This window comes from Aythya marila (assembly GCF_965140915.1).
Source record: "Aythya marila genome assembly, chromosome: 1".
Lineage (NCBI taxonomy): Eukaryota > Metazoa > Chordata > Aves > Anseriformes > Anatidae > Aythya > Aythya marila.
Window position 1 is genome coordinate 151236582 of NC_139042.1, and position 21646 is coordinate 151258227.

At 38.5% G+C, this 21646-nt stretch overlaps 1 protein-coding gene across 2 annotated transcripts in view; it reads right to left on the minus strand.

The window, feature by feature from the left end:
* Positions 1–21646, minus strand: part of LARGE1 (LARGE xylosyl- and glucuronyltransferase 1) — a 282370-nt gene that overhangs the window by 138739 nt on the left and 121985 nt on the right. For both annotated transcript variants that reach the window (XM_082763070.1, XM_082763071.1), the window contains 2 exons: positions 8305–8606; positions 2121–2203 (listed from right to left, as the gene is read on the minus strand). In XM_082763070.1, the coding sequence (XP_082619196.1) occupies positions 2121–2203; positions 8305–8606 (385 nt within the window). The remainder of the gene's footprint in view (positions 1–2120; positions 2204–8304; positions 8607–21646) is intronic.

Below are 21646 nucleotides of genomic sequence, written 5' to 3' on the forward strand. Positions count from 1 at the left end.
AACTCTACTGAAGTTTCATTAGCTGTACTGAACTTCAACTCTTCTGCTGAGCTAGACAAATCCTTTGAGATGAGTAGTACTGCTAGCCAAACAGTAATTGTGTTCTTGACAAGGGCAGACTCCACCAGACTCAAAAATACCAATGTTACTTCTCTTTGTTCTGTTTTCATTGTTTTATTTAAATATATTTCCCATACCACTTATGGCAGATTGTTTATAAATTTAATTGTTTAGCTGAGTGATAAAACAGAGGAATTTCCTGTAAGTAACACAAAAGCAGACTGCCTAAACCTTTGAGCTATGACATTCCTATTATTTACAGCACCTTTGGAAACATACAGAATTCTAAAGTCTTCTCAAAATGGAGGCAAGTACCAAGAAAGAAAAATGCGAAAAAGCTAAGCACTGAAAATACTCCCATCGCCATAAAAATGTGTACTTTCAAGAACCCCCTTAAAAAAAAAACAATCAAAATAGACAAAACACCCCAAATTCTTGCAATATAAAGCCACTTTACACTGAATAATTCAGGAGTCTGATTGGAAATAGATAAAGTTTTAAAATTTAACAGGGTTTTAACATTCAGGAAAATTCTGCCAAGAGCATGATACAGGTTTTTACTGCTGTTTTGGTTTTATGTTTATTTTAGTATTGTTTTTCTTGCTCCTACTCCTTTGTTATAGTCAACTAACAAGAACATACTACTTCTGGGAAGACCTGCAAAGGCTACGTATTAATAGTGAAAGTTGGTCTCGTATTTTGGAGAATAGAATAGTTCAGTTGTAAGAGACCTTCAAAGATCATCGAGTCCAAATTCTTGACCACTTCAGGGTAACAGGAAGTTAAAGCACATTATTAAAGCATATTATCCAAATGCCTCTTGAACACTGTCAGGCACGGGACATCAACAACCTCATTAGGAAGCCTGTTCTTATGTTTGACCACTATCACAGTTACAAAATTTTTCCTAATACCTAGTTCAGAGAATGTCCTGTCTCCACGTGCACTCCAGCCAAGCTCTTAAAATGATATTTAATGAGTCCTTTACCACACTGTAAAAGGTAAGCATTTACATTCTCTGTGGAAGGTTACCAGAAATGGGTAATGTTAAAATGGTGCACTAAACACATGGTAAGGGAGTGATTACTCAGAGTGTTCCATCAGGGATCAAAAGAGCAAGGTGGGGGACTGGAATGCTCCACTACAGGTGTAAGAAGATATTAGCATGACATGAACAAGATTCTTCCTCCCTGGTATAAAATATCATTCAATATGAAACAGTGTTTGAAACAAACTACCTCCTTAGTAAACTCTTCATATACTAAGCACACTTTATTAATTTATGTGTCCTGTTTGAGTTAAACAGTTTGACTAGTCTCTGACTTCCCCATTTCAATCCATCTTCTGCAACACTGACTAAAGTGTACAAGGGATATACAGATATGCCCACATAGAGTTTAACGTCATTTCACTTTTTCTGGAGCTGCTGTTTATTAAGAGAATTGGCTATTTTATCTTCATTGGACATTGATGCCTCTACATTTTGGGATGTAACTGTGCTCTATGTGCTAAAAACAAGTTGCAAAGCCTTGTGGGGGGCTGCCAGTAGCTCCTCCAAGGCCACAATAAATAATCTGACTTTGGTGAAATAATATAGACTATAGTAACAGATTTACATTGAAAAACAAGTGTCTAATTAGGAAGCTGGAATACAGAAGAAACTGGTGTGTACTTATATGTATGGCTTTCAAATTATTATCTACACCTGTGCCATAAACTGGTACCAAAAGTACGCTAAATGAATACAAAGCTGTTATTACTATTATTTTCCAGCATTTAGGCGTGTGCAAATGCTTTACAGTTCAGATATGGTATCGATTCCTGCAATGCAACAAGAAAGGGAAACAAGTAGATTTCTGATCCCTTGAATTTACTGTAGAAATATTTATATGAGTGAATCTATTTATGGTGGTCATAGATTTCATGCTTTTTTTCTTTCCAAAGAAAAGGCAGACAGGAAAGGGAATCTGATTTTCTATTGAATAAGAGATCAAATGTAACAAGAGCTTATTTAGCCATAATCAGATATACAACATATAAAAAAAGAAAGCTACCTTTACCTGTGAAATAAGACAGACTTGACGAGTGTGACAACATCCCGACTGGCATTGTACCCTGCACAAACAATGGCGACGTGGATAGTCTGTGGGAGAAGAAGAACAAAAAGAACAAAAATTAAAGCTTGCTCCTGTGTTCTATTGCTTATTAAGGAGAGCACATACATGACAGTGCTATTATTTAGTGCGGCGATTGTTAAAAGATTTGAGTGGGTGTTTTGCAGCTGTTTGCAGCCCACTTGAGGCAGTTTGTTAAAAACATCTTAATTGAGTTATAACACCATCATCATTCCAAAGTCATTACTGTCCCTAAATTACATCAGATGTCTGAACAGAATTGCGTTTATTAGCTAAGAGCATATGTGTGTGCACGTGTACACACACACACACACCCATTTAGCAGCACACAAAAATCTGAGTATGCAAACATGCAGACACTGTTTAACCTTCTGAACCGAAGTTTAAAAATATGTCTGATAGTTAGCAGATACGCTTGTAGAAAATCCGCATTATTTCCATCCTAAGGATAGCTATTACTGAGAGGGTGAGCAAGCTCTGATGGACAAGCGAGACAACCTTTTTGCCCTGGGCTGGGTGTGCCCCAGTGATAAGATAGGACACTAATTGCAAAGGCACAGGGTCACCTCTCTGCTTATGACCAGCAGCATGGTCTGTACTAGGCGGCATTAATGTGAAGTACAATCCCACTACCCTCCCCATGCTACCGCCTTGGTAAATATTCACTTACTCTGTCCCTTCTCCCTACCGCCCTTTTAGTCTGAGGCAGAGGTTTACGCATCTGTTCAAGAGGAAAGGGAAAATTGAAAAAGTGCTACTAGTCATTACAATTAAGGCAGTAAGTAATAAATTGCAAAATGCTGCTAAGTTACTCTTCTGTGGTTTTAAAATTAGCCATCGCTATTCCCTGGCAACAAAAGAAAATCTTAGCAGATTTTGACCCAGCTTCCATACTTTTCTGTTTGTTAGTGGTCATAGAAATCAAGGAGAGTTCACTATGCCAGCCGCATAGAGCTGCGATCAGGGACACAGCTGTGAAACTGCAGGGAAGCCTCATTTGGCTTCCATTTGAAGCTTGGTTAGCTGGTCTGTCACACGCACAGCTCTCATTTTCCACAGAAAGCCCACTATGCAGAGAACAAATAAGGAATTTTGCCTTCTCACATAGTCATACATTCCCAAAGCCTGGCTTGTAACAGAAGCAGATTTACGCAGGAGGTGGCATGTGTTGGGCATGGCTAAAGAGCCCATATCCCCAGCCATTAGCATTGCCTGGTACAGGGCACAATTTGAATAATACAATGGCCACATCACCCTGCCATTGTGTAGCCCCCACACAGATATTGCAGGTGCCTCCAGGCCCACTGTGTCCCACAAGCTGGGAAGATCTGAGGTTTTTAGGGGACGGGAATGACTAAGGCAACCGTCTGTCCACAAAGGTAGGAGAAAGAAAATAACACTGCGGTGCATTTCGACAACAGTGCTGTGAGGTATTTGGCAATTTAAATTTGTGTTAATGTCAATGGGAGTTGAGCGTTCTCAGCACTTTGCAAAAGGGTTTCTCTCTTGTGATACCGACAGGGGAGAACAGAGGCTGCTTTTATTAATGACTTTTTATAGCAGTGGTTTGTACGATGCTTATGGGCATGGGTTCCTGTGGCTGCACTGATTTGCTAACACTGCATGCCCTGAATCCTCTCTGGCTGCCACCTAGCCTTTCTCAGGCTCTTGGAAGACCGAGGATCCTTGCCTTCAATGCCAATATAAATCAAATTAACTGAGAATGCTCTCATGCCTGCTTTAAACACTTCACCTGAAGACACTGCACCAGACACAAATATTTGATGGGGTTTGATGGAATAGCACTGTCACGATCATTTTGTGCTACCTCTATTTGCCAAAAACACTCTCTTCACAGCCTCTCCCTCCACCCTACAACTCCTCCCAAAATCAGAGAGTTAATTCTGTCAGGGACTCGCCCACATCTGTTCTCCTTTTCCTAAATCAGTTTGTTTCAAAATTAAGAGTAGACATCCCTTGGTGTGTTTTAGTTTAGTTGGTGTCATTGTCTTGCATGCCGATTGAAACAGGGAGCGGTGAGAAGACAGCACTTGCTGCTCTGCTGAATATCCTTCTGTTCAGACACAGGAATCCATACATCTTCTGCTCAGATTCTCTGTGGTGTTTGATACTATTTATCACTTCCATTCCTGCCTTCCATCAGCCACAGGAAAGAAAAATAATCCTAAAAGAGAATAGAAACCCAGTCCCTTCTTTTTTTTTTTCAGAGTTTTTGCCTGCAGTATGCTGCAAGACTATTGTTCACTCCCTCCACCCCCTTGTTTAACTGTTAAACAGAATCGATGGGAAAATTGATAAGTCAACATGAGGTCAATAAAACAATCTGTCTGTAGGTGTTTGCTTCCTAATGAAAAAGGCCTGATTTCTTTTTTTTTTTTTTTTTCATGCTTGTCCCAAATACATGTTCAGAAGGAGAGCAGCTGTCTGTAGCCTTATCCTGAGGAGACAGGGCACTAGTGGTTGGAAGAAGGAAGCACTTCAAAGAACTTGCATTCTCCTGAGTATACTACTGTGAGCATCTGCTCTCAGATCATGAAATTGGTCAGCACCTTCCCAGCTCTCTGAAATTCCTCATTTTCCTTCAGCAGCTGGCTAGAGGACTATATCTGATCTCACCCAAATGGGCCACTGTGATTTGCATAACCTCAGGAGTGAAGCCAATGCAGCAGCCTGTCTGCTTGGTTCAACATGTCCCTCCAAACATCCACACCAAAGCTCTGCGTGCTACAGTTGCTCCTCACTGTTTGGGATTGGTGATAATTACAGTTACACATCTCCAGTCTGGATATTCAGAAGTCATTGCAAGACTAAACTGAGCTCCTTGAAAGTGTCCATACTCCTACAATGCTCTTTTTGAGTTGCATGATGGACATGTTCATTACTAGTATATGCTACAAGAAGTCTAAACACAGGTGTTTTATTGAATCTGCTTTTAGAAAATGGAACTCACTGGAACAAAAGTTTAAATGATGGTAATTCTTACCAAACTTTTGAATTATTTCTGTTTTTTTTGTTGTTGTTGTTGTTTGTTTGTTTGTTGTTTGTTTGTTTTGTTTGTTTGTTTGTTTGTTTTTCTAATTCACTTTTCTTATATTCACTTACACACGGAGATATGGATAGGTAATCAAAACACTGAAGAAGTTAACCACCACACTGTTCTTCTTATAGGTTGTGGATCAGAGACACAAAGATATCTATTTTTAATTTAAAACAGTTTCAGGAGTGCTTAAACCATGTACTGAAAAGGCATTTAATTTAAGCTTCTTTAGGAAAGGAAGTTTAAAATGAAACCAAGGTGCATGCTGACATGGTTTAGAAGTTAATGCTTTAGCTGCTACAGACAAGTAAAAACTGTTTTTGAAAGTAGTATTTAATATAAGCCCATTCTGGAGTGATATTTATGAGAAGAAACTATCTAAGACCACGTGAAGAACTGGGCCTTAGATCCCATGCTGATGAGGAGTATAAAGTACCTAGATAAACAGATGTTACTTTTTTCCTCCTGGAGGCAACTTTTTGGAATGGTGAAATACTGATTTTAATAAAGTCTAATTAGTTTCTATAGCTAAAAATAGTCTTTGGTGAAGCATTTCATACATCAGTAGTTTTCCAGTAGTGCTAGCCAGGCATTCCACTACAGTTGTTTATCTCTTCATAAATAATTTTTGAATGTGATTAAGCAGTATTAAAAGCATGTTATAAGCATGTAAATATGCTATGAATGCTTCCCTGAGGCATGTAACATCTGCCTTTCCTGTGTTTTTATAGGTCTTAAGTTTGTGCGTGTCTTTTCGTTGTGTCTCTGGAGCACTGCATGCTCAACACTACTGAGCAATACTGTTGAGAATAATAACAACACAAATATTCCTGTAAAAATGCTGCACATGTTTGTAAGTGTTCTGCCAACCTACTAAATGCTATATTGCTAATTAACCATTTTCTAATATACTCTCTCTAAAATATTTATAAATGCACACTTAATTCAAATTAAATGCCCAGTTTATGGAAACACAAGCTGGAAAACTACTGATGTGACATCATAAGAAAGTCGTGTAATTCTGTTAGCTTCCATCAGCATTATATCTTATGAAGGCTGCTATTTGTGCCTATGACTGAATAAAGACTACATTTACATATCCACAACGTGCTAAAATTGTTGGGGGACAGGGATCTGCTCTCTCCAGGTAGAAGGTATTTGGTTGGAACTCTGATCTTGTTCTGCAGTACAATGCTTATTCAATTTTATAATATCAGAATTCTGTAACATCTCCTGCAAAGTAGGAGAGTAGGAAATGTTGGCTGGAATACAACAAATCCACAATTGTTTGATATAGATCACAATTGCACAGATCAAGCTTTATCACAGATTTAATGTTCATTCATTGTAACTGCATTTTCAAATGTTTTTATCATCACTAAAGACCATCTAAAATTAAATTCTGAAATGTTAGCTTCAGTAAATCTCAAAGAACTGCCTTAGTGAATAAACAATCCATCCCTAGCTTTCCTTGTCTCCACCAGAGCCCCAGTCTCTTCCTGGTCTCTACCCAATTCACTGACTCTTCCTGTAATATATTCCAGGGTCAGAGGCTTAAAAAGATTTAGTTTACTCCTCTGAAACACTGAAAACAGAGGGTGAATGGAGTCAAGATACCACTCTTGCACAAAAATGGAATCAGAATCTACAGTAATAGGATAAACGATGAGACCTCTGGCAAACTTGATAATAAGGAAGTTTAATTTTAACTTCCATTCCTATCACTGAATTACTGAGTGAATTTTTTTTAAGAAAAAAAAAAAAAGCTATTTTGTTCTCAAAATAGTGTGCAGTGAGATAGGGGAAAGGCAAATAAAGGGAGGTTTTGTATTTTATATAACTATTGCCTCGAGCACAATGCTAAACCCCACTGAGCAAGTAAATTTATTGGCAAAACACATTATAATCTGAAAGACCACTTAAACTATTCCTCCGTTAAGCCGTACTATTTTTTTTTTTTAATCCCAAACTAGTTTGGTACATTGAACAACCCAGAACTGAGTCTCTGCTCATCCCAGCTTGGCATGATAATAAGGAGGAAGTAAGGTTTGTTTATGGATGGCCTGAACCTTCCCTTGTTAAAAGAAATGCCAAAGTGCTTTTGGGAGGAAAATTAGACTCTTATTATCAGGAGGAGGGAAAATGAAAAACAGACTCCTCCTTTTCCCTCTCCTTAAAATAACATTGTTTTTATTCATTTACAGCACCAGACAAAGATGCCCAGAACTGGGAAACGAGAATTCATTTTTAAGCAATATTTGCCTATTAAATAGACTTTACCTGAAGAGCTAATTAGGACTTCTTTTTCTTTCCCACTTATTTTCTTTCAGTTTTTATCTTCCCAGTGGTAGAAAGCAAGATAAAAGGTGATACTGTATTACCTTATTTGTAAAAGTAAATCCAGAAAGTTATTTTTGATGCTTTCACCAGTTGACTGGGGAAAGTCAAATGAAAACAATCCTGAAACACCTTCTTAAAATTAGATCTCTGGTCCTCCGCTGCTAACAGTACCACTTGTGCACAGCTACCACAGAGCAGGTGCTTCCACAGTGGCATCTGGATACACCACTGAAAAACAACTCAAAAGCATAAACTGGTTCCATAAACAACAATATATTTAACAGTAAAACCCTGAGTCACTCTAGAAGAGGTGCATAAACCAGGGAATAAGGCATTTAAAAACATGGTGCCTCCTTCATTTCATTTAGAAACATACAGGGTCTGTTTGCTACAGGTCTTCTAACAGCACAGCAACACTGAACTCAGCTTGGAACAGAACTTTGCCTTTTACATCAAGTTCAGGGCCACAAGAAAGAAAAAGATAAAAAAAAATCTGATCAAATAATTCAAAAAAACGTTTAAATTATTAAATGCTTAAAAGTGTTTTTTTTTTTTTTTTTTTTTTAATCTAAAAAGTAATGCCTGTTGATCCTTAAGAGGATGATTTCTGAGTTAGAAGTTTGAGGGGGGAAGGGGATGGCGATCTGCAATGTCTGTAAAGGATCAAACCCATCGAGCTTTGTTTCTGGCAGATTTCTGCGGTTTATGTACCTCGCATTTTTCCACTGCTGGTTGCTGCCCACACTCCGAGCTGTTCCCCGCCACAATGCCAGCCCGCAGGCTCTCGCTGTCGCCTGTGCCCTCTTCCATGGAGTAGGTCTTGGAGTGATTGCCGCGGTGGTGCGAGGGGCTGCGGCTCTGTGCCAGGCTGAGCTGCTTGCGCAGCGCGCGGTTCTCCTCCTCCACCTCCCGCATGCGGACCTCCAGGCTCTCGCGGTCCCTCTGGCTTGAGGCCGTGTAACGAGGACTGTGGGGCTGGGACTCAAGTGGAGACAGCGACACTGGCTTCCCATCTGCGGGAGAAGGGAACAAAACACTTCTGTCAGAATATACCAGAAGCTGCATTCTTTTTTTTTTTTTTTTTTTTTTTAAATATAATAATTGTGAGGCAGGGATGTATTTCAAATACAGCACTTTGAACAGGCTTGGAGCTTCAAGGAAATGGTTCAGCACATGGTAAACCTGGGCAGATGCTGAAGGTCCGTGTGCTACAGGTTCTACTAATTTTAAAATCAAACTAAAAGATAAGCATCTATTTCTTTTGTTCTGGATAGGGCTTCCTGCCAGTCTCTAGTCTGGGAAGACAGTCAAGAACAGAAGGATTCAATTCGAAGACAATTAATATATGGTTAAATATATTTTAGAAACATATCCAAGATAAAATAATTTCCCTATTCCCTATTTCTCCACAGTTGAGCTGCAGCAGTTTGGTTACCATTTCAGGCCAAACAGTAGCCCCAGCTGATTCACATGTGAGAAGCAGATGGGCTTGCTCAGCAACACTGTATTATACACTTGCTGAGAAATGAGGAGTTCGGAAGGACAGAAACATTCAGTACACATGAGGATCAAATTCTGGAAAGCGTTTTGCCTGAGAAAGACAAGGGAATTTTGAAAAAAGCAAAGTTGTTTAATTCAACACCTTTAAATGAAAAGTTATATTCAAGAAATATGAAGACTTCACTTTCAAATTTTCAAAAAGTACCTTTGTTCAAAACAGCATTAATAATGAGCTAGGTGTAAAGTACAAAAAAGATAAATTAACCTCAAACCAAGATCCTCTACCAAATACAACTACTAGACTTTCTGCCACCCTTCCAAGTGAATTATTGCTATCAAATTTTAAGAAAGCAAATATGGATGCAGCTGATATGTTGTCAAAGGAGATGTACTTTCATATAATGTTTAACAAAATTATATATATATGCAGTACAAACTCTTAAAAGGTGGTAAAAAAAAAAAAAGCCTTAATTTAAACTCTGATTAAAAATGTTCAATTAAAATCAAATTGAAACAAAGCAAGACAGTGAATTATCCACAGTGACATAATCAGCATGGTGTTCCTTTACAGTGAAGATATGTAAATGTCTTATGCCAAGGTATTTCTCAGAAATAACCTTCCACCTGTATGCATTAAAAAAAGTTTGCTATTTAATAGTTTCTCCAAAGCACAGAATCCCCCTGTCCTTATCAAACAAACACAAGCCTGAGTGGTTTACAAAACAGAAATCATGCAGCAATTGTTTAGCAGTTCTTCTTAACAAGTACATTTCTCATCCTCTGACTCAAAGCTATCTCCCTGCTATAAAGACCTGCTCATTGCTTGTTCTTTTCCATTGTTTCATACTTACATGAATGGCAAACAATTCCGAGTTTATGAAAAAAGCAGCTATAGAAATGAAAACCTCATTGCAAATTTCCATTGTTGTGTTATGCAGGTGTACACACATCCTGTTATCTATGTAAAATAGCTATCCTGTTTTTAATGCAACATTTGGTTAGAGTATCTTGTACTCACTTGCAGACTTTCTCCTGCAAAAATTCTCTAATTTATCATTTCCACCATTAGCAAAGCTGATGGAGAAGTCTGAGCTTGAAAAAAAATTTTGAGACAGATTCTGAAGTTTGGCTGCTGATATTTTGGATCTTGAATCGTTAAACAAGTATTAAAAATTAAATGGCAGATTTGAAAGGCCTGAAAAATCAGGGGTGCAACAGTACAGAAACGCCAACATTAAGGACAGAGCCATGCTACAATCAGAAGTGCAATGAAATACTGATTTAACTCTCTCCATCCTTTTTGGAAGACACTGAATTGTCAGTGTAACTGCAAGGCCTCCAGCATGGACAGTGCAAGTTCACCTGGAAAAGCCTGAATATTTAGTTGTACAGCTGATTTGTGCTGTCTTTGTTTCTCAGCTGCTAACAAACACCCATGCTAGGAAGACTAAAACTAATTTGCATGTGCTTATATTTCATTCCTGTTACTGGACAGCAAGAGTGAATTGCATAGATAGTCTCAGATAAAAACAGCACCCCTACAATTCCACACACACACACAAAAACTATTTGTGTTATCACCAGGCATACAATTACAATGAAAATCTAGCCAAAAACTTGATCGTCAGTCCTAGCTCCCTACTTAGTGACTATCCAGTATGACACGAACGTTACTTATCTCTTCCCATTCTTCTCATCACATTCTGTCACCTTCTCAAATTTACTTACAAATTTACAACTTGTAAAGATACAAAGAAACAGCAGTAAATCTCAGGATGACATTCATCAAAATTTCAAAATGTAGAAAAGGCTTGATATCTCTTCAGCTGCTCGAAGGGCAAAAATCTATAGGTCACACATGTTGCTTTGCCAAAATTAAAAATTAACAAAATAGAGATAATTTTGTACATCAGACCAGTTGAAACTATACTCATCAGAACAGTTGAACTGTTTCTACACGATTCTTAAAAGATATAACACAGCCTGAGAGAGACTGAAGGAAGAAAATATCACCCTACTGTCTTAGAGTGGAAGTTAGAGCAACTAAAGAGATCGGCTCAGTATTTATGCAGCCTTGGCTTTAAAACCCAATAAACTCCATTACTGTCTTCTCGGTAGCATGTATTGGTGTCAGTATATCAAAGGAAGAACAAAAATCGTACCAAGAATTACACAACCATCTAGCTGAAATATGTAACTACTTGAAATGTGCTGGTTTACTGTGCAAGTTATCCGTGTTTTGTTATGAAGTGCTAAATCCAAGCCATTTTCTGGGATAACTTGATCAAGGTTCATACAGCTGGACACGTACTGTTTTAATTTTTATTAATATGTCTGACTGTTCTCAGGTATCTTGATGTATCTGGTATTTTTACAACACATCAACTCCCTGCTGCAAATGGCACTGTGACAATCAAAAGACCCATTTGAAATGGAAGCGTAGAATCAGAAGTGTACTGAGTTTAATCTTAAAACTCAGAAATCAACTAATTTTTTGTCATAAATATTGATTTTAGGAAGGTCTAGCTCATAATTTTTGCAACTGAGGTTGGCAGGGTGCTGCTTGATTTAAGCCCTATTACCAGGACTGCGCATGTGAAGATACTTTGACTTCAGTGAGCATACAGACTCAGCAAGATGTCCCTTGGGAGCTCCTGCCCAGCAGATAAATGCCAACACATGCTCTGCTTCCAACTGGTTTTCAAGGCAATGGAAGGGCTGTGTGCTTCACCTCACCTTTGAAGAAGAAGCCAACAATATAAAGGACCGCTAGTATTTGATGGACTGTGCATGCAGCATGGTGGAAATGTTAAACTGATTGCACTGCACTTCAGTTTTATTGTTTTAAGTAACTGGCAGAGTGCTCTAGCTGATGTCTAGGAAGTTTTTATCTAATCTAAATCAAAATAAAATAACATAACATATAACGAGGTCTGTGTGACTTTTGGACAAGAGATCTCCCAGGGAACACTGCAAGGAACATTGCTGTGCTCTGACGGAAGTAGCGCGCTTTTGAATGCTGCAGTAAATAATAATAAAGCTATATTTTTTTATACTTCATTTGGGGCTATTTTTGGGCCTTGGCAGTCTCAGACTTAATATATTTTTTCTATCTGTGTCAAGCCTTTTACCTCAGACTTTCTGTGCTAATAAAACTGTACCAAAGAAATAAAAATGACCTACAAAATTACACTGTCCACAAAACAAACCAAAAAAAAGCCCACAAACTTGAATAATTGTTTCGTGGTTGACAGCAGCCAATGACTTACCATTACAGTAGGTACAACAATTCAGAAAACTTGGCAATATACAATAGATTATATGGATAGATTATATGTAGAGTTGCCTGTGCTTAAGGCAAGAGATGTCTTTAAACCTTATTATTAAGCAGCGCACCTTAAGATAATAGAAGAAATAAAGCCTAGAGAAAGCAATCCAGCACAGGGTATTTGAAAGGAGAAGGACTGAAGCAGTGGAATTTTCTTATATACAAAACCTAAAGGATAAGCATTAACACCAGGTCCCTAGCTTTGCAATAATGAGACCTGGAGAGAAAAGAGTCCTGAAAAGGACCCAGAGGCACTGGAAGCTTGCTGGGGGAAGAGCATAATTTAGCCACAGGTTAACTGCAGGGCTGGGAGAAAGCAGCAGAATGAAGGAAAGAAAAAATTACCCTGATTCAGAAGAGAAGACAAATGCAGAAGCAGGGATCCTTAGTTTCTCAGACGACTGATCTGAGCTCAAGTACTGAAAAGTTAGGAACTAACAGAGGCAGGGAAATTTATATAGCACGCTGTGGGATTTTTTTTTCCCCTTAATTTTTTACATTTCTTCTTAAGCGCAAACTACTTGTTTTTTTGGCATCTTCACAAGGCCTAGAGGTTTCTGTGTGTTTTAGCTATTTGTCCCCTGCCTAATAGTGTGGAATGCCTTCATAATGAATTAACTGATGACAGTGAACTCTCGGCTGCCTCTGAGATAAGAGGAAGTCATGCTGCTCCCAGATAATGTTTCAGTCTGTCTGATTACAGATGCAAGAAAACATCACTCCTCCATTTCATATTTGCTCACATTTGAAAATTAGCATTATCAGTGTACCCTTTGAGGGCTAGTGGTACAACAACTTTAACCAAAAGCCAGCATTCTGCAGAAAGAATCAGGATAGTGGGCCTCATGAGTTCACCCTCATGAATTTCCCCCTGCTAAGGCCATGAACAAAATAATTTGAAGTTCACTCCATGGATATTCTTCTCCCCATAAAGAACATTATTGAGAATTCCATAGACCCCAAGGGGAAATAAAAAAAAAAAAAAAAAAAAGACAAAAAAAAAAAGACTGCAATCAGGACTCTTCGAGACACATAAGCTCTGTGTAAGCAGATAAACTATCCATTTTCTTTTGGAGTTCTAGCTCAGCTCACAGAATCACAGAATTTCTAGGTTGGAAGAGACCTCAAGATCATCGAGTCCAACCTCTGACCTAACGCTAGCAGTCCCCACTAAACCATATCCCTAAGCTCTACATCTAAATGTCTTTTGAAGACTTCCAGGGATGGTGACTCCACCACTTCCCTGGGCAGCCTGTTCCAGTGTCTAACAACCCTTTCAGTAAAGAAGTTCTTCCTAACATCTAACCTAAAACTCCCCTGGCGCAACTTAAGCCCATTCCCCCTCGTCCTGTCACCAGGCACGTGGGAGAACAAACCAACCCCCACCTCGCTACAGCCTCCCTTGAGGTACCTATAGAGAGCGATAAGGTCGCCCCTGAGCCTCCTCTTCTCCAGGCTGAACAAGCCCAGCTCCCTCAGCCACTCCTCGTAGGACTTGTTCTCCAGGCCCCTCACCAGCTTCGTCGCCCTTCTCTGCACCCGCTCAAGCACCTTGATGTCCTTCTTGTAGCGAGGGGCCCAAAACTGAACACAGTACTCGAGGTGCGGCCTCACCAGAGCCAAGTACAGGGGGACGATCACCTCCCTAGCCCTGCTGGTCACACTGTTCCTGATACAAGCCAGGATGCCGTTGGCCTTCTTGGCCACCTGAGCACACTGCTGGCTCATATTCAGCCGACAGCCTTTGGCCGACATATTCAGCCTTTCAGCTTTAATCATCTACCACCTTAGCACTGTGATGTTGCTCAGCTGGACGCTCTGGTAGATTTGGTTATATGGGCTGCTATGAATAAAGTCGTTTTAGCTAACTGTTTGATACTTTAAGTTATATACCTATACAAGTAGATGCTAAGGCATCTGAAGAAACCTATTCCCACATCCACCAAGGCATTTTTTTCTCCTACATCTTTTTGTACATCACTGCAGCATGATCTCAGCTGGAAGTAGAAAACCCAGCCCAAATAATCATCTGAATAGTGGAATATAGCCTAGGCAATTTATTCTAGATCTATGAACAAAGAACTTCATCTACTGTGATGTGAGGTGATTCTGGGTGTTACATCATTGAAAGATGCCACAGTGAGGATGCTCTGACTCTTGAACAGAATAATCCTCTACACTCAATAGATTTGGAAGTTATATGTATCACACACAAACCCCTATAACCACAATTAGGTGTGCATATCAGACACTCAGAAATTTGGACATGTGAAGTTTGGACATGTGGAAACAATGGTTTCCTGTCTAGTCATTGCTGTCATTCCCTTGTGCCTGATGACAGGATTGCTAATTGCATGATCACTACATTTTTCCAAAGAACTTGGCGTCACTGTGTGCACAGGGTGGATGGTGCTTACAGGTGCTCGGTGGCCTGTTTTATCTCATCATGAAATTTATGACCACTAACACCCAGCTCTGAAAAAAAAAAGACTTATTTCCTCATTGCCCTACATGTATGATGCTCATCACTACAATACTTGAATACTGCACATATGTCAACCACTCATTTTTCTAATTTATTTGAGGGAAAAATGCTATCAGTTCCTCTTTACAGGCAGGGCAGAAAAGTTGTGGAGCCCCTAAGGCCAAAAGAAAATACTAGTTCTAGGTGCACAATTGAGAACTGAAAAGTAAAAAAAAAATACCTTTTTTGCACTTCATTTGTTCAGAAGGCAGGCCTCATCATGTGTATATGCAACTGTATATGCTTAACATTTTTGTAAATCATATCCTGAGTCTACAACCACAGATAATGGGAAAAAAGAAAAAAAAAAAAAAGAGTTAGCAGATGCTTTTAATAGCTTTGTTTTAAGACACTTGTAATAGCTTTGTTTTAAGAAGATCATGTAATGAACTCAGTGGTATTCTGAAACAATTTTCCAGGGCAGATTCAGCTTCATAAAGTACAAAGCATCCCTTTTCTTTCTGCACTCCATGCCTTGTTCATGGCACACCTTCCAATCTCTTTAATTAACCTAAGCAGGAGTCCAAGAACCACTCGCTGCATTTGCTGTGCACACAAAATGAGGCAAGGGGTTGTGTCTCAGAAAGTTAGTAATTGTATCATCAATGATGGCATCATGTTGCATTGCTGCAGAGAGCTGCTTGTACGTTGGCTGAGTGAATTTAATTCTGTTACTTCTAACAGGGATAATAGGCATGGTAAACTGTAAAATACTCTATGAAAGGAAAAAACTATGTAGCAACATAATGCAAGAAGAAAGAGGGAGAGAAACCCTAAACATTTACTGCATCTTTTCTGAATATGGCTATGGCTCTCTTAATAGTTCATTTTTTTCAAATGAAACACTAAGAATGTCAGCTTATTAGGAAATTTAAAAGATCCCATAAGTTTTAACGTGACTTACTCATTTCCTTTTATAGAATACCATGACTTTTTTTTTCCTTTCTTCTATTTTCTTGTCATCATTCCTTTCCCTGTTTTGCACTGCCGTGACAAAATATATGCCTCTCCAAGAAAAGGACTAAAAATAACATTTCCCCACTTTCCACTGGGAGTGGAGATGTAAGAAAATAATGTCTTATCAGAGTAAGCACTGACTGAAAATAAGATTTTATCAGGGATTTGGCTTGACAAAGATAACACGTTATCAAGAGGGGAACTTGGCAAAGATAACACGTTATCAATATCAGGAGTAAAGCTTGGGGAAAATAATGTTTTAATACCTATTAGATTCTAAATAAGCCATCTGTGCTCTTGATGAATTGTTATTTTCTCTAAGCCCCAATCCTGTAAAGATGTTGATTTTTTGGCAAACTACTTCTGTAACAGTTGGGGAAGGGGAGGAGACAGAGAAGAAAAGGAAGCTCTTGCTCCATAAAGCTAGAGGGATATTATTTTTCTTTTCAAAAGCTTTACACACAGGTAAAAATTGCCAATGTGACAACCTGGAAGACTCAGATGTTCAGACACTAAACAGGTACAGGAGGGAAAACTCCTACAACAAAGTTTTGCAGAAATACTGCAGAGACAGGAGAAGAGGATCAATACCTCTTCTGTCCATGACCACTGTATCCAGGTTCCTGAGGTGCTGCCTACAGTATTTTTGGAAGAAGCACTGATTTACAGAGCCAATGATCAGCCATCAGTTAGCAATGACTTTTGGTCATAACTGAGCACATTGCAATTAGCAGTGGTCAGTTGGGAGCACAAATAAATGACCCCTTTTAGATCTGTAGCAGACATCATCACCCTTGGCGAACCATTAGCACCATCCAGATACAGGTCACCATTTCCACAGCTTAGCTGTCTGAAAGGGTCATGTAACACTTCTTATCTCCTGCAGTGCAAAGCATCCAACTCGCTTTAAAGGGTCACTAGAGCTGGTCTAAGCTGGCCTGACTGTCTCTGCCCTGAAGCAATCCCCTCTACCAGCCCCACCACGGGGGCAGAGACAAAACGCTGTCCAGTGGTTGTCTGTGCCCTGAAGATGAAGCCAGCGACTCATTTATAAACCTTCAGTTGCATTCTGGATGAATTTAAATAATTTGTGACACCTCCTGGAAAATGAGCAATCCAAATCGTAGTAGGACGGACTGCTAACTGCCTTAAATGGCAGAATGTGGGTGAATGCCACTGGTTATTCATGGCAATGGGCAAGCGGGGAATAATTAGAAGGGAAGCTGTGGAGGGACCGTAGGAGTGTGATGTGAATAATAAAGCACACTTAGGAAAAGGCATATGAATGATATCTGCAGGGTAAGTATTTGTAGCCAGCTGAATTTCCCTGGTGTACAGTAGGAGTGGGAGGAAAGACAATGCGATCTGTTAATGTGAAGATTTCCTATGGAGGAGCCGCATTGCTTTTTTCATTAACCATTTGGATTATCTTATGCCCCCAGATTACTCTACGTTCCGGTGCGAGCTCGGTGTTAATGTAACCTCTCAGGCCCTGATTTAGCAGGATACACATTCTACCATTACAGCTCTTTAATGTAAAGCACACACCCAAATGCATCCCCAAAGCTGTACACATTTCTGTGACTATCATTCGTGGTAGTGATAAGTAAAAACTAAACCTCTTCTGTGTTGGTTCCTGCTTAGTAAAACTCTGTTGAAGAGAAAGGAAGGGGAAAAGTTTAATACTCAGCATTTTACAGTGTTTTTTTAGGAGCATAAGAAATAAGTATCTATAAACTTAGAAAATATAATAAAAATACCCATAGGTTTCTATAATTGCCACGGTAACCAGAAGCATGAGACAAGTATGCTCAATCAAAGCCTAGTAGTAGTTAATTCAGATTCTGATGCTGATGATTTGCCTCAGCTGTTCATCAATAGACTCCAGCTGATAATTATTAAGTTAAACTTCTGAGCAGTATTTGCATATGTAAAGCACACTTTCCCTGCTGAAGCAACAATGGATGTTATAATGCATTTCCTGATTGTACAGCACTTGGATTGGGGGAACCTGGACAAGAGAGTCTGCTTTGCATATCCTTCCTTACCCTCATCAGGCCAGCCATTCAGAAGCAATGCATTTACACATACTGACATCTAAAAGCTGGAGCAAAATGCAGTGCTAACCCAGTATAACGGTTAAAATGCAACCATAAAATGCAATGAGGAACTCCCTAATAAACAAAATAATATATGACAGAGTTTTGCATATACCTCAAAACATTTACCTAAGCTTCCTAGTATCTTTAAAAGAAGTTTTAACAGCTGTTCCATGCCAAGAGAGCCTGGTCACCTGGAATTCCTAGACAGCCAATGACATCTGGATGTGGCCCTTCCTCCAAAGGAATACTGAGTATCATGATGTGGTCCTATCTTTAGTTTTCTCTCATCTCACTTTCTCCTTATAGGAAGAAAGGCATATTTCCTTTAGGGATATGGAAACGTGCAACAGAATTGGGAAGATCTTTATGTAATCCATGACGCTGCCCCAGTGTAGCTTCTGTACCACTTAGGTTTAAGAGTTCACCATAAGCTTACTATTAACAGCCTTGAATGCTTTACATCACCACAGAATAGGAAAATAAAAGATATCAGAGTTTGGTTTTGGTTAAACACGGGAGGTGTGTTGAGAAATGGAGACCTAAGGAAGTGCAGGTGGACGGCCTCTTTGAAACCTGGCACTTAGGCTCTTAAGTATTAATTTCAGATTTAGCCATATTAGAGTTTATGCACATTGCTGTAAGTCACCTGGTAGCACTGTTACATGCAGTCTCAAAAGTTGTTTTTCAACACATCTGCAGAAATGCTGCAGTATTAGTTCAGGCTGGTTGGTGCCGCTGAAACCTGCTGGAAAGCATGTTATATCCCTTAATCTCTCTTGGCACAGAGATGCCATCAGAGAACCATGCACTGGTATTTTGATTGATTCTGCTGGAAAAGGAGATTGTCTGAATACTGATTGACCATCAAGGATTGTTCAAGGATCAAGAAAAAAAAAATCCAAATCCTGTATCGCACGTTTCTGCCTTTGAAGGAACCAGATCTGTAAGAACCTCAAATCTGATAGAGCTCTGGCCAATAACATCAGATATTAGCATATATATATAAATATATATATAAAGCAAATAGAAGGAACAGATTTTCAAAACAATGATCTGTCTTCTTTCTAAATGCATCTGAAGATTACACATGCAGACAGAAATACTGCTAGTTTGTATTTCTAGTTTAATGTGATGTTATGAAATAACATCAGTGTTATTTCACCAATGACATATCAGTGCATAAGTTATTAATATCTTTCAGTATTGAGAATCTTCTGTTTTCCCCACACATTCTCAGCACTTTTCATTTGCTGCACCTGTCATTTAAGCCACTTCAGTCCTGAAGAACAGTGAGGGAAAATGCAAATAACTGCACATTCAGAACACATGAAGGCTGATCAGTGTTATGACATTTATCTTTACCTATGACAAGAGATGAAATAGCTCATGAGTTAGTTTCCTGTCCTCCTCATGGAGAAAAATGTCATAACAGATCATCATGTACTATATGCAGCAATATTTCTAACACACCTTGGGAAGAAAAAACATCACAGCAGTGATGCGCAGTAGGTTACATGTCATGGCTATGACATCAGAAATTAAACATATAATGTTTTAAAACAGTAGATATAGATCATAATAATAATAATAAAACCTAGAACAACAGTTTGCAAATTAGCTAAAAGTAGATTGTTTTCACAAGGTTCAATTACATTAAAGAGAAATGAACTATCCATACAGCTCACTGGAATCTTAAATAGGTTATTTTCTAACTTTCCCCACATTTTCCAAATAGAAAGTCACAGCTGGCCAATATATTGTGTTTCATAAAAAATAAAAATTCCATTTTAAAAATCTTAATAATCCATAATATACACAGAAGGGAATAATTAAATTCAAAAAGAGAAAAAAAATCCCTAGAAAATACACTCTTCATTCTGATGACAGAGGTAGTACCTTGATCCTAAGGAAATCAACAGTGGTTTCAGAACTAATTTCAGTGTGGCCAGACATCTACCTCTGGACTACAATCTCCTTGTTACGTTGACTACTCTATTCACGTGTTATCATGGAACCTCTGTTTTTTTGCATGAACTTAAGTTTAAAAAAAAAAGGATTTACTGTATTAGAGATATTCATTCTACAATGATAGAACAAGTATGTACAGAATCAATTTTATATTAGATATATCAGGTTGATACAGATTTCATTTCTGTCTGTGACTTAGGCTTCCCATAAAACATGAGGAAGTCACTCTTCCTTATGATATTCTTGTTTTGTTACAAACATGAAGAAAGCAACCTATTTCTAGTGAGTCAAAAGGCAAAACTCGGTGACTTCAATGAAAACAAGCATAGGTCTAATATTTCATGATATTCTCTGTGCATACAGCATGGTGTTGTTAGTCATTTTTATACTGTAACATTTGTACATGTTGCTGTACTGTGGTAGGTCAAAATGTGGGCCATATCCCCTGTGACCCATCACAACCCAGCAGAGCTTCCCATGCTGCAAGCAAATGAAAATTTTCGTTTTTGAGCAGCCACAAGTTTATTGAGGTTAAATATCATAAACCGACAGCAAGATTTAAATGTTCTGCCTACTAAGATTTTGTCTTGTAACACATGAAGCATTTCTTTGAGACTAATTCAAATTTCTGCTCCAGTGCACAGAAACATCTTAATATATTTTTAGGATCTTAAGTAAGGATTATAAAGAATATGCCTATTGTGTAGCACAGCACTGAAGTCAAGCCCCCCTGACACATTTACTTACTGTGCCAAAAAAAAAGTTGCTCTATACAATCAGGGCAGCAGTGCTCAATATTCATGGCATCCATACATATTCAGGTAAACACTCTCCAGGCTTTTTTTTTTTTTCTTGTTTTTTTTTTTCTTTTTTTCTTTTTTTTTTTGTTATCTCTCCATTTCTACGTTGCATTATCTCCGGGAATTTCTCACAAAAGCAGAATATACCATGGGAGTACTCCTTAGTAAGTACAAATGTGTGTGTCATTTTTAATGATGTTTTTGATAGACAGACTGTGATCAGGGCTGATAGCCATAAGCTTTCTACAGTGACACATACCATGGACTAATTGATGTCTATGACAAGTTTTTGTGTTGGACTAATGAGAATCTGGAGGTGGAGGTATTTACAGAAATTCTTGTATTTTGTTTTGATGTAAAGGGTGGAGGTGTAGCTATAAATTGGAGTCTTCCAATTTTCTTTTATTTCTGTTGATGAACTTTTATTAAGATACCTATTCATCTTCCTTTGTTAATGTAATCAGAGATTTATTCATTTCTATTATTTGCAATATCTTTTTGTTACCTTAAAGTCTAAGTAGAATAGATGGAGACTTAACCAGAATTGTTTCATACTAAAAACAAACAAATCAAAACACTTTATGCCTAAAGAACAACCAGACATGAAAAAGAAAACAGAAACCAACAGCTATATAAAAAACCTTATTTTTAAAAATCCTTTAAGGGATTAAAAACTAGTTAAAGAAACCACAAAACAGCAACAACAAAAACAAACTAAGTTGCTTCCCTTCTCATTTACTCCCATCTTATTCTAGGAGAAGGAAAGGATCTTCATCGTTATTTTTAGTAACATATTCCATACTAATTTCCACAAGTCCAGATGCAAGAATCAACATTTAAGAACTGGCATAAGATAAGGTTGAGGAATGAATGC